Here is a 15,138-nt window from a genome sequence, read left to right as displayed (position 1 = left end):
AGAATTTTATGTGTCTAAGCAGTATTTTTATATCAGCAGAAAAAGAATTCAAGAGCTAAATGAATAGTTTAATATATATATATATATATATATATATATATATATATATATATATATATAATATATTTTAGAGCCCTATTGCTTGAGGTCATGTATATACATTAAATAATTAATAAATAATTTTCCATTCCATGCTGTCTTTAATTTTGAAGCCCTACTCTTTTGTATTTAGAAGAGATGACAGATTCGACAATGGGCAAAATCAAAATTGGCCTGCATATTCTAATAATTGTATATCAATTATTCTTGACATAGTGTTGGTGATGTTTTAAAAAGAGAACAATTTTCCATGAAGACAGCAAATACTCTGCCATTCTCACTACATTTGAATTTAATTTTGTGCACTTATAGTATATGAATATGCCAGAAATGTATAACAGATTTAAAGTCTTTGCAAAATCAGCCAAGGAAGTATAAATGTTTTGGTGCTTTTTGACAGTTTGTTCAATAATTAACAAATTGATACTGAGTTTGTCTTTTTACCTTAGAATTTTTGGTCTATTCTTTTTGCTCTTCAACTAATATATTGTTTTGTTATAACTGGGAACTTTTTTCTTAGTTATTCAAGTTATTATTTGTTTTTATAAAGTATATAAACACAAAATTGGTCTAATTTAGAGGAGTTACTGGTGTTATTTTCTTTTGGCAATAAATATATAATGCTTTTTGTTAAGGAGAGGAAGGGAGAAGTAGGCTTATGTCCAAGAGAAAGCTGGTAAAGTCCTCTGCATAATCCACATACTGCTGTGAAGTATTTGAACCAATAATTATGGATCTTATCCAGCCCTGACAGTTGCTAGTTTTGCAGAGTAATAAGCATTTAAGAGATCTCTAATTAGAGTTTAAAGGACCTCCCTTGACATAACTATTCTGTCATTGATCATAGGAATAGTGTGCAAGCTTTTTATTTCTCATTTAATCCACTCTTTTTTCATCATGTTGGACTGATTGCTACCATATAAATGACCAGCAATTTTCATATCCTATTTTCCCCCCTTCACTTTTAGTAAATTCTTTTGATGTTGAATTGCTTATATTGTTTTTTGAGCTGCTTTGACTCCATGAATCCCCTTAATCTTTTGATTCTTGCTTTCAATCATTGATTAAGGGAATCTAAAATTAATGACATGCTTTAGTTTTCTGGATTTCTTTCCATATGCTTCTTTTTTATTGCCTCTAATGATACAAGATAACATTCGAGTTTTCTATATTATATATCAGTTCTATATTAATATAATTTTTGATACCTTCCCATCGATCAATTGCTCCATCACATTCATTTTGACCATTAGGTGTCTGGTACCTGACCTTTGGAGTAAATCTTGTGAGTTCTACCTTTCCTGCAATCCATTTGTATACATTTGTCACATATTATGATGAAAGATATTAATTTATGATGGTTATAGAAAATATCAATTTTTTAACCTATTCAGATTTTAATAGATTCTTAACTTCATTTTTATTTTCTCTCTCTAGTTTAGTATAATAAACTATTTATTACTTAGTATAATATTTATACTACTATAGTATGAATAAATAAAGTCATTTAGTATAAAAGTTTTTTCTTTTATTGTATATAATTACTTTGATTTGGCTTGCATTACATTGTTTTGTGAATTGGAGCTGACTGCATCATCAACAAAAAGCATTATTAAGTCTTGGCTTATAGTGGGTGTGCTATGTTTCTAATTTTTTAATGACAAATACTGGAACCTCAATGAAAGAATTCATGTCTTCCTTGAATTTTGTGGGCTCTCATAGTTTGCTTAAGCAGTCAGTGAAATCTGCCTTGAAATATTTCCTTCACATCAAGGTATTGGCTAGGAAATGTAGAGAAGAGAGCAGAATCAGCTCTTCAGTCAAAAAGACTCATTGTCTGACTGTAGAAACTTACTAGCTGTGTAACCTTGGATAAGTAACTTAACCCTATTGGACTCAGTTTCCATCTTTAAAATGAGCTGAAGAAAGAAAGAAATGGAGGATCACTCCAGTTCCTATGCCAAGAAAATCTCAACTGGGATCATGAAGAGTTGGACATGATTGAGAAATTTAGACACACATACACACACATACATATCCCTCCTAACGTAATGGTTAAAATGGTTCGTAGTATGACCATCATATGCTACTCTCTTTAATAGATTAACACTCTCTTTAATAGATTAACTAACAAGCTAGTCAGGTCACTAACCAAATTAATTGCTTGCCCAGAACTCAATTGCAAGCATTTAAAGAATTTGTTCAGATCTTTACATCAACCCCAATAATTTCAAGGAACATAGAATATCCTTTTCACATCATCCTGACTGGAACATCTTACTTTTCTACCCTCCTGCCATGATATTGACAAAAAGTTCAACTGTTTTTCTAATCTTTATTAATGGCTTTCAGATAAAAAATTTCCTACAAGAAATTGTTATCCTCCCATTATTATTTCATATGTTTTATTCTTGGACAATTATATCAGCTTATGAAACAACTTTTTTTTGTTGTAATTGAATAACTGTATTGGAATATATTTATCTTTTATAAGCTCACTGAAAGCACCTTAAGAACATCTTCAATATTGCAAAATAGGGATGATTTGTACCTTATTTGGTTTGCCTACGATTTTGATTCTATTAGTCTTTATATTTATAAAAATTTTTTTGTTCCATTAAGTCTGGACATTATAGTGTTGTTTTTGGCAACACTTAAAAACATTATTCTTAAATTTTTTTTATGGGTTGATATTATTCTGAATTGCTTGTGAGCATCAATATTTCTGTGTTAGTGCTCTAGTTCTTATCCAGATTTGGTTGTTGTTATTGTTGACTTTTAAAGAATATTTTAAGTTCTACATTTGTAGTAAGAATATTTATCATTTCTTAATTTAGGAAGAACAGCAAGCTTTTGATATATAATTTCAACTATTCAATTGTATCTTTTTTAGTATTTGGTAGATAATAAAGTTTTGCAACCCGAAGAATTATATTATATAGTTTCTGACACTTTTTTATATAGCCTGAATTGATCATCAAGTCTGAGTCATTTAATGATAACCCTTTTATAAATTCAGACAATTAACTCATTTGGATAAACAATTAACGGATTCAAGGTGACAGCTGATTCAGATTTGTAATTATGTACTCCTTTGTTGTTGTTTTTTAATTAAAAAAAATCTCTTCTTTTTTGAGAGAGTTCAAATAGAAATGGATTTGGGACAAATCACTAGTCTAATGACTATTTTATATTTAGCTATTTATGACTCTTTAGAAAGATGAAATAACTGTTTTTTGTAACTGAATAAAAGTATTTGGATGTAAGCTTATCTTTTGTAGATTATGAACTCCTCCATTAGATTATAAGATCCTTGAAGGCAGGGACTATCTTTTCCCCTTTTTTTTATATCTCCAGTATTTTAGCACGGTGTCTAACATATAGTAGGTTTAATAAATATTGATTGACTGATTCAATGAAAGATTCCATTTTAGGTTATTGTTTTTATTGTTATTATTAATAATGAAGATGTAAAGCATAAAATTGTTAAGGAGAAAGCTGTGGTTTCAGTATATTAAGAGACTTATTGGCATTTGAAATAATGGAATGAGAACATGTTCAATATGTTGAAAACAATGGACACCTATTAAATGCCAAACTTAAGGAACACTATCAAGAACTCTAAAGTAGACCAAAATAGATTTAGAACGTATCTTTACAGAAAAAAGAATGTCAGAAAACAACAACAACATAGGAATACCTTAAGGAACTACCTTAAAACAGCCAGAGTAAGACCAATATTTACTTGCCAAAAAAGGGAGATAATGTCTATTTTTAGAGTACTTTATAAGAAAACCAGAAAACTTACAGAAATACTTTGAACAGGCAGACATTACTTCATGAAACAATAGTAAGGACCACAAAGAGTTATATCTACATCAGTGGTTTTATTCAAAGTAATCAAAAGCAGTTATCGTCAGAAGAAGACTATAAAATGGCTAAAATCCAAGAGTTGAATCAAAAAAAAACAAAAACAAAAACAAAAAAGCATGCCTGACAGACCTCCATAGGAATTCAGTTAACAATATGTCAAAAAAAAAAATAGTGGAAAAAAAAAGTCATGTAAATTTATTTAGCAAAATGGAAGAGTTGAAGACCAGGCCATTACCAACAAATTACAAAAAGATTATCTTGAATTGGCTTGTTGATCAATGAAGAGTATGCCAAAAAATGGAAAACATTTTGCCTGATGTTACTGTAACCTGGAAAAATTTGTCCACCTGCCAAATATGTAGAAACAGGTGGCTAAATATAAATCAGAAGTTATATGATGTCTATGGAATAAGCAATGATAAGTCCCTACATTAGTAATATGGAACTCAACTAAGAATTCAATACATAAAATACCCTAAACTTGGAAAAATTTATCTATATTTAACAAGTATCCTCCCTCCAAAAGAAAAAAGAAAAAAGATAAGAATAACTTTTAGAATCTGTTGTTCTGTCAAATGTTCAAAGATCAAAATCATTTAAGAGACAGATGAAGTATATAGTATCCCTGTTGTTCTGTATGCAAAGGAGTTTTCCTGAAGATGCATTCAGTGAACTCACAGAGGATAAAACTTAATATTTTTTATTTCTTAATTTTTATTCAACTACAAAGAGCGATTATTTTATCTACTTCTTCAATAATCAACAGAATACTAAATGCAAAACAGTAAAAATATAAAATATAAAACAATCACAACAAGATATCAACTTCTCCCAACATCATTTCTGTCCAAACTCCATCAAAGGAAATGAAATTAATAACAGTGATATGTTAGAGGCAATAGCCTACATCTGCATAATGAACATATATTATTGAATTTGCTTTGCACAACAACCCTTTGAGGTAAGGCACCCAGTGTTATTATTCTCGTTTTGTAAATGTCGAGAAAGAGGTTCATGGAATTTAAAGACCTAGTCAAGATCTCACTAATAATAGTTAAGAGTCAGAATTCAAAATCAGTTTTTTTGACTCCCAATGTAGTGCTTCTACTAGCAAGACCCTACTTTCAGTAACATTTATTTATTCATTTGTTTTCTCATTTACTCATCTAACACATATTGTTTATATAATTTAAAGGCATTAAGAGATTTAAAGAAGTATAACATATCCTTTCTGCCCTCAGGAAACTAAAAATCTAGGGGAGAGTTTAGAGTTATACTGCCAAAAAGATTTTTTTTTCCCCCTTTTATAGTTACATTACTTTGTTTTCTGCTTGACTTCATTGACTACATAGAGATTAAATGATCTCTCAAGATTCTTTTTAACCTTATGATTCTATGGTCTGCCTTATTTGCCTCCTGTACTGAATTTTCCTTAAGGCACATAGATCCTTAGAAATATTTGCTTTCAAGAAGTTATTTTCTCTGAGAATCAAGCAGTTATCAATACTGCACTTTAAAGGATATTTTTTAGTAATAACTTCTAGGCTGATGTACAATATTTTTTATCTAAAGAGATAAAACTGAAGATCTATTTGCCTTTTTCCCAAAAGAAAATGATTTATGCTGACTTTCCTTTTAAGTCCTTCCCTAACAGGAAATAAGTACATCTACTGTACGTTTATTGTTATTCAAGAGTCATCTGTTTAATGAGAGCCCTCTTTTGTCCTATAGAAATCTGGAGGCATTTACATACAGTACTGTGAAATTCTTCCTTCTCTTGATAAAGGGAGATTTGTTTCAGCATTGTATACAACAACATTTTTAGATAAAGTAGCAAAGAATCCATCATATTCTTGCTGAACAAGAAAGCAAGTTGGAATAAAGGATAATTATTTAAAAGTAGGGAAGTAAATCTCACAGCAATATAAGAGACAATCTTCCATAAGAGCTTTGTTGCAATCTATTAATTAACTAGAAGGAAGGCTTAGTACTTTATTTTTATCTATTTTCAGGTATGTAATTTGGGGAATTCATTCGAAAACATTCATTGTTGGGGTGGATTCTTTTCCATAGAGGGTGGTCTATACAAAGCCATCCGTCTCTGGACTATTTAAGTCAAATTTCAACAAAGGCTCAGTAAATGTTGAGTGTATCCAACATAATCTGTTGGTAAAGACAATTGATATGAGAACAAATTCTATCTTTATAGATTTATAAAAATCAATAAAAATCTGGGTAGATGAAATACAATGCTAGCTTAGATTTCTGTATTCATTTATTTGCTCTGGATTACAAATACATGGTTCTACAGATCTTATTGCTCAAACAGATCTTTTAACCTGACCAAATAAAAAACCTTTGCAATGTGAATTAACTATGCATTTAATGGTTACATTTTTTTTTTTTACCCAAATATACCAACTTAACATAGAAAAATACATACTTCTGGTATGGCACTCCCTAAATCCTTGAAATCAAAAAGAATAAGCGTGTATAATGTATGGTCCATGCCTAAGCAAGCTTAAATAGAATTATTCAACAAGCCAAGCTGAGCACACAGATCAAAAGATGTTATCAAGTTATCTTTGCTTAGCCCCAGACAGGAAAGATTCCATGGGAATTTTAAAGTAAAGGAAGCCTCCTGTTTACAAATGGGTTGTGTTAACATTCATTAAAATCAGATGTTTGAAACCTGGAACACATTATTTTTTTTCCTAAGAAACAATGCTTAAATAAAATATGAACTTACAGGCCAGGCTGCAAATACCTATTTATTATATAATAGAACTGGACTACTATGATTTGCAGAGAAAAATAGCAGGGAAAAAGATTATTTTAATTTTTAAAAAAGATACAATTCAGTAAACAAATTGGTTTCTTTTTCTTGAAAATCATGAAAAAGAAAAACAGGATTAATTATATGAAGGAAACTTTTGAAAAGATTCTGAATGGTATTTATGGATCACTTTCAAGGGCTTTAGAGATTGATGGTATAGTTGTAAAATATTTGATTACATCTCAAAATCTAGTAACCTATATTACAATTTGGAAAGGACTTTAGACATTATCTTAATTCAGTCCCTCATTTTATCCATGAGGCTAGAACAGTGATGTTACTTGCTGAGGTCACATAGGAACTATGCATCAGCCTCAGGATTGGAACCCAGGTTCTCTGACTCCAAATCCAGCCTTCTTTTCCTGTTCCAAACTGTCTCCTATATATGATTTTCCTTAGAATCATTTTAGAGCCAAGATCAGGAAAGATGTTTGGTAAAAAGGTTATTCAGGCTCGAAGGGATCAAAAGGGGACTTCTCTTTACATGTCTGATTATCTGTGGTATCTATGAATTATGAAAAATGAAAGGGATGAATTTTCATCATAAGCAGTCTAGTATCAGACAAATAAATTTAGTCTGACATAACTGAGAGCAAATCTTGCTTCAGGTGCTTACTAACTCTGTGACCTGGGCAGATCATGTACCCTTATTTTCTTATCAATAAAATGTAAGGATGGGGTTCAATAATTTCTAATCACCTTCCTAGTACTAAATTTGCACTCCTATGATATTGTGACTTTTGATGGAGAAGAAATGAAGTGGTGAGAGAGTCTGAAGAATTCTCTGTTCCCATCAGCAGATGATCTCACTGGGCTAGAACAGCTTTGTGGTCCAGGATGAGAAGTTGATTGAGAGGAGTTGCTTGAGGATGAATGAGGAGAGAGACAGATAAAGGTCCATTTGCAAATCTGAAGATGTGAAGCTCAAGTGGTCACAATTCAGGAAATGTCTATATTCTAAATTCTCATCTGGGCTAGGGTTGCTTCAACAATAGCTTCTGAACCAGAGGTGAGTATCAACACTCAAGGAAAACATTCTTTTCAAGTACTTCAGCAAATTTGCCATGTCAGGAAATGAGGCATTTTTCCTACATTCTAATTTTATGATTAAAAATATGTGCAGAGAAGAGGAAGAGGGAGAGAGAGCAAGGCTACATTGTGGTTAGCTAAGGGGAAAGTAATGAGCAAGCTTTAAAAATTATACCGAAGTTTTTGCTTGTTGGTACCCATATTTTCTCTTAGATTTCCATCTTTATGATGGCAAACCATAGTGATTGGTGTGCATGATAAAAGAGAAATGCTAATCACTTACGGATTTGATGCCTTCCTACATTTTCTGAAAGTTATATTGAAGTTTCACTTGACCTTTAAAGAAGAATGTATAACTTGCCAGTTCAGAGAGTGAAAATGAGAAACTGCATATTTTTATTCCCATAACCATATGATTAGAAGTCATTCTTGGACAGTTGATTCTGATATTCTAATTATTTTTTCTTGAATTTTGTGCTGAAAATATTTAATACTTGTGCTTCTGTGATTTAGAATCTATTTTATTATTTTGTTATCACTGAAATTTACTTCTGCTGCAAAGAATAAAAGAACTCTCATGGCTGATGATCAAGTATCATGAGATTTGATAAAATAGATTTGGAAAATGTTCATATCGAGACTACATCTCTATTTAGAATTCATTGGGCAGGAAGAAGATTGTATGTTATAATCATACTGTCTTTCACTGGTGAGCACTGACTTTTAAATACCCTTTGGTATATCACAACATATCTCAAATAGATTGAAAGTAATTAACATCCCAAATATAGTAGTATGGCCACATTTAATTATCAGATGGTTACTTTCCCTTGGGATATTTGACAGCTGACTGAAATGTTGGTGTTCATTTAAAGCCAAAGAAAAGACCTTTGATTTGGGGAAAGGTCACCAAATTGCCATTTGTTAAATATAAGTGCTAAATATCTAAATTAGAGGAGGAAAAGCTGGAAGAATAGCACACTAATTGGCTTTTAAAAGTTTTCAAGAAAAATAAAATTGAGTCTGCAGTTGAGGGGAAAATTATATTAGGAATTAGAAGATCCCCAGTCAATGTTACCTACAATGGAATGGATTTACACAAGCTTTCCCACAATACTCTACATGTAAGAATATAGTAAAAAAAATTTTTTTTTGAAACTCTCCTGATTTTTAAATACAGGTTCAGTTTTGCCAAACTTACCTCATATAAAAAGGTTCTACCAACCTAAGTTAGTAAGATAATAGAAAATTATTAGTTAGAAAATAGACAGAAAAGTCAGGAAAACACAACTTCTGAGATGTTATCCTCTCAAAAAAATGTTGGAGTCAGACACAAACCTCATAAATATAATATAATAGCCTAGAAATTAAAAATTTAACCGACCATGTCCCTTAAATACCACCTTAAAAATTGTATTTTTGTGACAAATAAGAAATAGAAAAGCAATATAACATAGTGGATAGAGGGCCAGTTTTATGGTCAAGAAGATCCAGGTTCAAGTTTTGCTTCTGATGCATACTAACTTTTTTTTTTTTTTTTACCATGGGCATTTCTCAATGCTACCAGGAGAGGCTCAAAAACTATAAATTACAAATGTATCAATAAAACTGTGAAGTATTCCTACCCTGGGAGTTTTTTTTTTCCCGATTCATCATCTTAGCACAAATAAAAATCATGGTTTTACACTATTGATACCAAAAATATCAACAATATATTCAAAAGGCAATAGAGGATTGTTTTTCAATGGATTAACTTTTTTCATTTTTGATCAAAGGAATCCAGGTGTTTGTACTTACTATGTGAGAACTATGGCCACGGCATCATTCAACACACTTTCCCCAAAAAGGAGTGTGTACAGATCAGTATCAACATGTAGTTCATGGAAAATAGCTAACACCGTCACTAGGAAAGAACAAACACATACACACACAAGTAAGTAACAGAGAGTAGGGCACCATTTCCATAATTTTTCATTATCTGCTGCCACCATCCCCAAGCATTTATTTTCCATTTTCATGCCTTTGAACTGGCTACTGTGCATCTCTAAAATGCTCTGCCCCTCATTTCCACCTTTTAGTTTTTCTGGTTTCCTTCAAAACTGAGCTGTGAGAATCCCACAGCCCAACCCCAATTTTTTAGTAAAGATATGAAAATCTTTGTGCTTCTGTCTCCCAGCTGCTTTTTCACTTCCCACCCCCATATTTTATATAAAATTATTTATGATCATGGTATTTCTCCCAAGAGAATTTCATTTCCTCTCCCTTGAGCCCATTTTTTCCCCTTTGACTTTGCATTCTTAGTATGTAGTGTAGTGTCTGGGACACAGAAGGTATTTAATAAATGTTTGTTGTTTGATTAATTAAATAATCACGCTGCTATATTATAGTATTTTGTGGAAGGGAACAGATAAAGGAGATTCAAATAACTTTATTTATGAGAAGGAAGTAAGGTTGGCTGTTGCCCTTTGGCTTGAAAAGGACCAAATGTCCTCACACTATGTTGAGGTCAAGGTACAAAGATGGATTTCAGAAGTCCTGGATTTCTCTTGTATCCTAATGTCAATGTGACTTTTCAAATGTATTGTTTGATATTGTTATTATACTAGGATTTCAATGTGGAGTCTCAGATTTAGCTCAAATATCCTAATGTCAGTGTGATAACTGAGATTTTTTAAGTGTGCTGTTTGATATTATCATACTAGGACTTCAATATAGAATCACTTGGACTAAGTGGTCCTAATGCTCATAAAATATATAAACAATGACAGGTTGTATTTTTCTTCTGCTCTGACTCATTCTAACTTCATGTCAAGCAATTAATGATCAGAATTTTTGACTGGATAAGACTCAGACCAATTGTGGTAACTTACGACTTACTCTTTTCCAGCTGTTTCACATATACAACTTAGACTCATCCAATTTCTAGTCTTGATAAGGAAACTCTCCTACCAGACTAATTGGTATTGATAGGTGACCCTGGGAATCTCCCTTACACATCTGGATCTTTTTAGGAATCCCCTTCCCACATTTGGTATTGATTACTTGTTCTCAAGCCAGCCCATTTTTGGGGATATAAAAATTCCCTATTCTGACCCCTTCTCTGAGGAGATATGTGTCTGAGATCTTTGGCAGTTCTCAAACTAGGTAAGTTTCTTTTGAGGTTGACCCTCTTTCTGTCGTATTGTCATTTGGTACATGGAGTATGTTTGTGTATATATTTTTTTCTCCCTTCTTGTTATGCTGCAAATACCAAAGCTTATCTTCTGAAGTACCAATTTTCTATGAATCCCTGAAACCAGGTCTTGAGCTTTGAAGACAACTAAAGCAGTAAGACTTCAGTAATCAATTATACTTTGACTCCATTTGTCCATTGATACAGTAAATAGTAGTATCTTTCCTTAACTCATGGGATCCTAGGCCTAAAACTGAAATGAATCTTTTTGAGGTCATCAAAACTAGACATGTTAAATATGCTGCTCACAATCAGAACCAGATTGAAATGTAACTGGTAAATATTTAACAAAATAAATAAAAATATAATAGAACATAGAAAATGTTGATCTGTGATTTTCTAAGTCAATAAGGGGCCTTCAGGGACAGTCTGGTGACTTCTCTTTTTCAATAGTATTCTATTTCTCCAAATACATATAAAGACAGTTTTTGACATTCATTTTTGTAAAACTTTATGTTTTAAATTTTCTCTCCCTTTACCTCCCCCTATCTTTAAGACAGCATGCAATCTGACATAGATTAAATATGTGCAATCCTTTTGAACATATTTCCATATTTATCATGTTGTACAAGAAAAATTATATCAAAAGGGGAAAAAATCATAAGAAAACAAACAAACAAAAGAATGAAAATATTATGCTTCAATCTGCATCCAGCCTCCACAGTTCTCTCCCTGTATGCTATTAGCGTTTTCCATACGAAGTCTATCAGAATTGCCTTAAATCACCACATTGTTGAAAAGAGGCAAGTCCATGGCAGTTGATTATCACATTATCTTGTTGCTGTGTACACTGATTTCCTGGTTCTGCTCACTTCACTCAGCATCAGCTCATGTAAGTTTTTCCAGGTTTCTCTGAAATCAGTAGCAGCTTCTCTTTTAATTTGAGTTTGATTCTGATGATTTAAACCAATCCCTTCATCTGCAGAATGGATAATACTACCTCTCAGTCATAAAAGTCTTTAGCCAACAAGCATTTTAAGCACTTTATGTGTCAGGCACTGTGCTTAATGTTGGAAAAAGAAAGAAAGGCAAAAATATGGTCTCTGGTTTCAAGAAGTTCACATTCTAATAAGGTAAACAATACTATAATTATTGATGGTAATAACAGTAATAATAATTAGTAATCCATTGCCATCCAAAATTTTCCTTACAAATCTTTCTTGAATTAAACCAATTAACTTTACAGAACACTAGTCTTCATGTAAACAATTGACAAATATGTATATGTATATGTATAGCTATATATCTATATCTATATAGTATAAATAGGACTATAAGGGAAGGCACTGAGATTGGGGGTTTGTGGTAGGATTATTTGCTGCTGAAATTTGAGCCAAGTCTAATAGGAAGCCTAGGAAACCAGGTGGTAGAGGTGAGGAGTAAGAGCATTCTGAGTATGAGCAACAGTTGGTAAACATGGTTGAGACCAGGAGATGGAATGTTGTATATAAAAATTGGCAAGAAGGTCAGTACTGCTGCATGGAAGATTGTATGGAGAGGAATAGAGTGTATGAACCTGGGAAAGGCAGGAGGGCACAGTTGTAAAAGATTTTAAAGACCAGAGAATTTTTATATTTGAATGTGAAAGTAATAGGAAGCTATTGGAGTTTGTTGAATGAAGAAGAAACGGTGACATGTTCAGATCTGCCCTTCATGAAAATCATCTTATTGGCTGAGGGGACAAAGGTCTGACATGTGGAGCAAGTTAAGACAAGGTGACCAATGAGAATACTATTTCAATAGTCCAGGTGTAGGGTGATGGGAGCTTGCACCACAATTGTAGTCGTGTGTATAGAGGGAAGGGGAGATGTTGTGAAGGCAAAAATGATAAGACTTGACAACAGATTGTAAATGCAGAATAAGTACAAGTGAGGATGATACTGGAGTTGTAAGCCTTGGCAATGGGGAAAGATGTTTTATACCTTTAAAATTCAAAAGGGAACTCATAAGAGTGGAGGGTTGGAGGAAAGATAATGAGTTTTGTTTTGGACATGTTGGGTTTGAGACATTTATGGATATGCACTTCAATACATTTAATAGGCAGTTGGTAACAGGAGATGAGATCACAAGGGACAATAAGACTGGATAAATGGGAATCATATGCATAGAAAGATCATTGAACTTATGGGAGTTGATGAGATTACTAAACTGAATAATACAGAGAAGGAAGCTCAGAATAGAGCCTGACCTGGAGAAAAATCCAGTAAAGGAGACTGAATAGTAGTAAGACAGACATTAAGATCTAGCATTCAATAACTAGTATTTATAGATTATTTTAAGTTTTTTTTTTCTTTTTTGCTGAGGCAATGGAGGTTAAGTGATTTTCCCAGTGACTTTCCCAGAGTCACACAACCAGAAAGTGTTAAGTGTCTGAGGCCACATTTGAACTCAAGTCCTTCTAACTTCAGGGCTGGTGTTCTATACTACACCAACTAGCTGCCTGAAGTACTTTTTAAGTTTTGAAAAGAATTTTAAATTTGACTCAACAAACCAATGAGGAAGGTGCATTATCCAAATTTTATAGATGGGAGAGAAATTAAATGACTTGCCTGGAGTCTCATAATTAGAGATTATCTAAGACAGAATTTGATCTTGGGTTTTCTTGATTCCAAGTCTTGTGCTCTATGATATCATCTATATCCATCCTTCATCTTTCTCTCCTTGATTGTCTAGAATAGATGCAGATCTCCTCAAGTTTTCAAATTATCTTGTGAAAGGCTAATTGAAAGGATCATAGATTTAGAACCAGAAAGGACTATAGGTGATTTGAACTTTGTATCTCAGTCCCCAGAACAACACAGTGTATTTAGTAAAATACTTTATCTATGGCTGCTGAACTGTTGAATCCTTAATAATTAACTTTTCTCCACCTCAATTTCCTCATCTGTGAAGTGGGGATAATAATAGCACCTACTTCATAGAGGTTGTTAGGTTTAAATGAGATCATTCATATAAAAGTCTACAAACCTAAAAGCACTATGTTAATTACTACTATTATTACTGCAATTTCTATTTCTACTATTACTATATTTCTACTGCTGCTACTACTACTACTAGTAATAGTAATTACTACTACAATTGCTACTATTACTACTACTTCTATTAGTACAATCACTAATATTACTATTATTACTACTTCTACTACTACTCTTAGTATAATTGCTATTACTACTGCAACAGTATTATTGTTTCTATTACTACTACTTTTACTATTAGAATGACTATTATTGTTACTACTACTATTTATGTAATTATTAGTTATTACTACTATTACAACTACTATCAGTATAATTACTATTACTACTGCAACAGTTATTACTATTGCTACTATTACTACTACTTCAATTACTATTATTATTATTTCTATTACAATTACTTTTATTATTACAATTACTACTATCACTATAATTACTTACTCCTAACACAATTACTTCGACTTTTTTGACTACTTCTACATGTAAACATACTACTATTCTTTCTATGTGACTATTATTATTAGTACTACTATTATTACACAATGGCTACTATTATTTCTGCTACAACTATTACTGTTGCCACTACTACTATAATTAACGAATCAACTAATTGTCCCTTCCCCCATTCTCAACTTTTCCTTTCGATTTAATCTAATACACTTTAGGGTGTATAATTCACACAAAAATCGAATAAAATTAAGGCCCATTTCCCTAACACACACAACCCTTGCTGTACAGTCACAGTTGCTCAAGGATTCATACCAGAGAGTTACAGAACATCAGAGATCCTCCAGCCTAATTCCTTTGTTTTCCAGATGAGAAAACTAAGGTCCAAGAGAGGTTCAATGATTTGTAGAAAGTCACACAGGTACAAAACATGATAGTCACTTATAAAATTCTTTTACATCAAATTTACTCTGATTCAGTATAAACAGCCACTTATACTGTCTATTACTGCAAGGGACTGTGGGAAATACTTAGATTACAAAGACAATTGCCCTGAAGAAACTTCCATTTGCCTGGGGAAGGGAGAATATAGAGACACATCTGACTCCTATAAAGACAAAACACTTAATGTAAGGGAAGCATAAATA

At 32.2% G+C, this 15,138-nt stretch overlaps 1 protein-coding gene across 1 annotated transcript in view; it reads right to left on the bottom strand.

The window, feature by feature from the left end:
- Window positions 1-15,138, bottom strand: part of SLC9A9 (solute carrier family 9 member A9) — a 719,994-nt gene that overhangs the window by 470,619 nt on the left and 234,237 nt on the right. Inside the window, exon 6 of the mRNA XM_051983329.1 lies at window positions 9,635-9,740. Within this exon, the coding sequence (XP_051839289.1) occupies window positions 9,635-9,740 (106 nt within the window). The remainder of the gene's footprint in view (window positions 1-9,634; window positions 9,741-15,138) is intronic.

This window comes from Antechinus flavipes, chromosome 3, assembly GCF_016432865.1.
Source record: "Antechinus flavipes isolate AdamAnt ecotype Samford, QLD, Australia chromosome 3, AdamAnt_v2, whole genome shotgun sequence".
In the NCBI taxonomy this organism is placed as follows: domain Eukaryota; kingdom Metazoa; phylum Chordata; class Mammalia; order Dasyuromorphia; family Dasyuridae; genus Antechinus; species Antechinus flavipes.
This window is presented reverse-complemented; position numbering and strand designations above follow the sequence as displayed.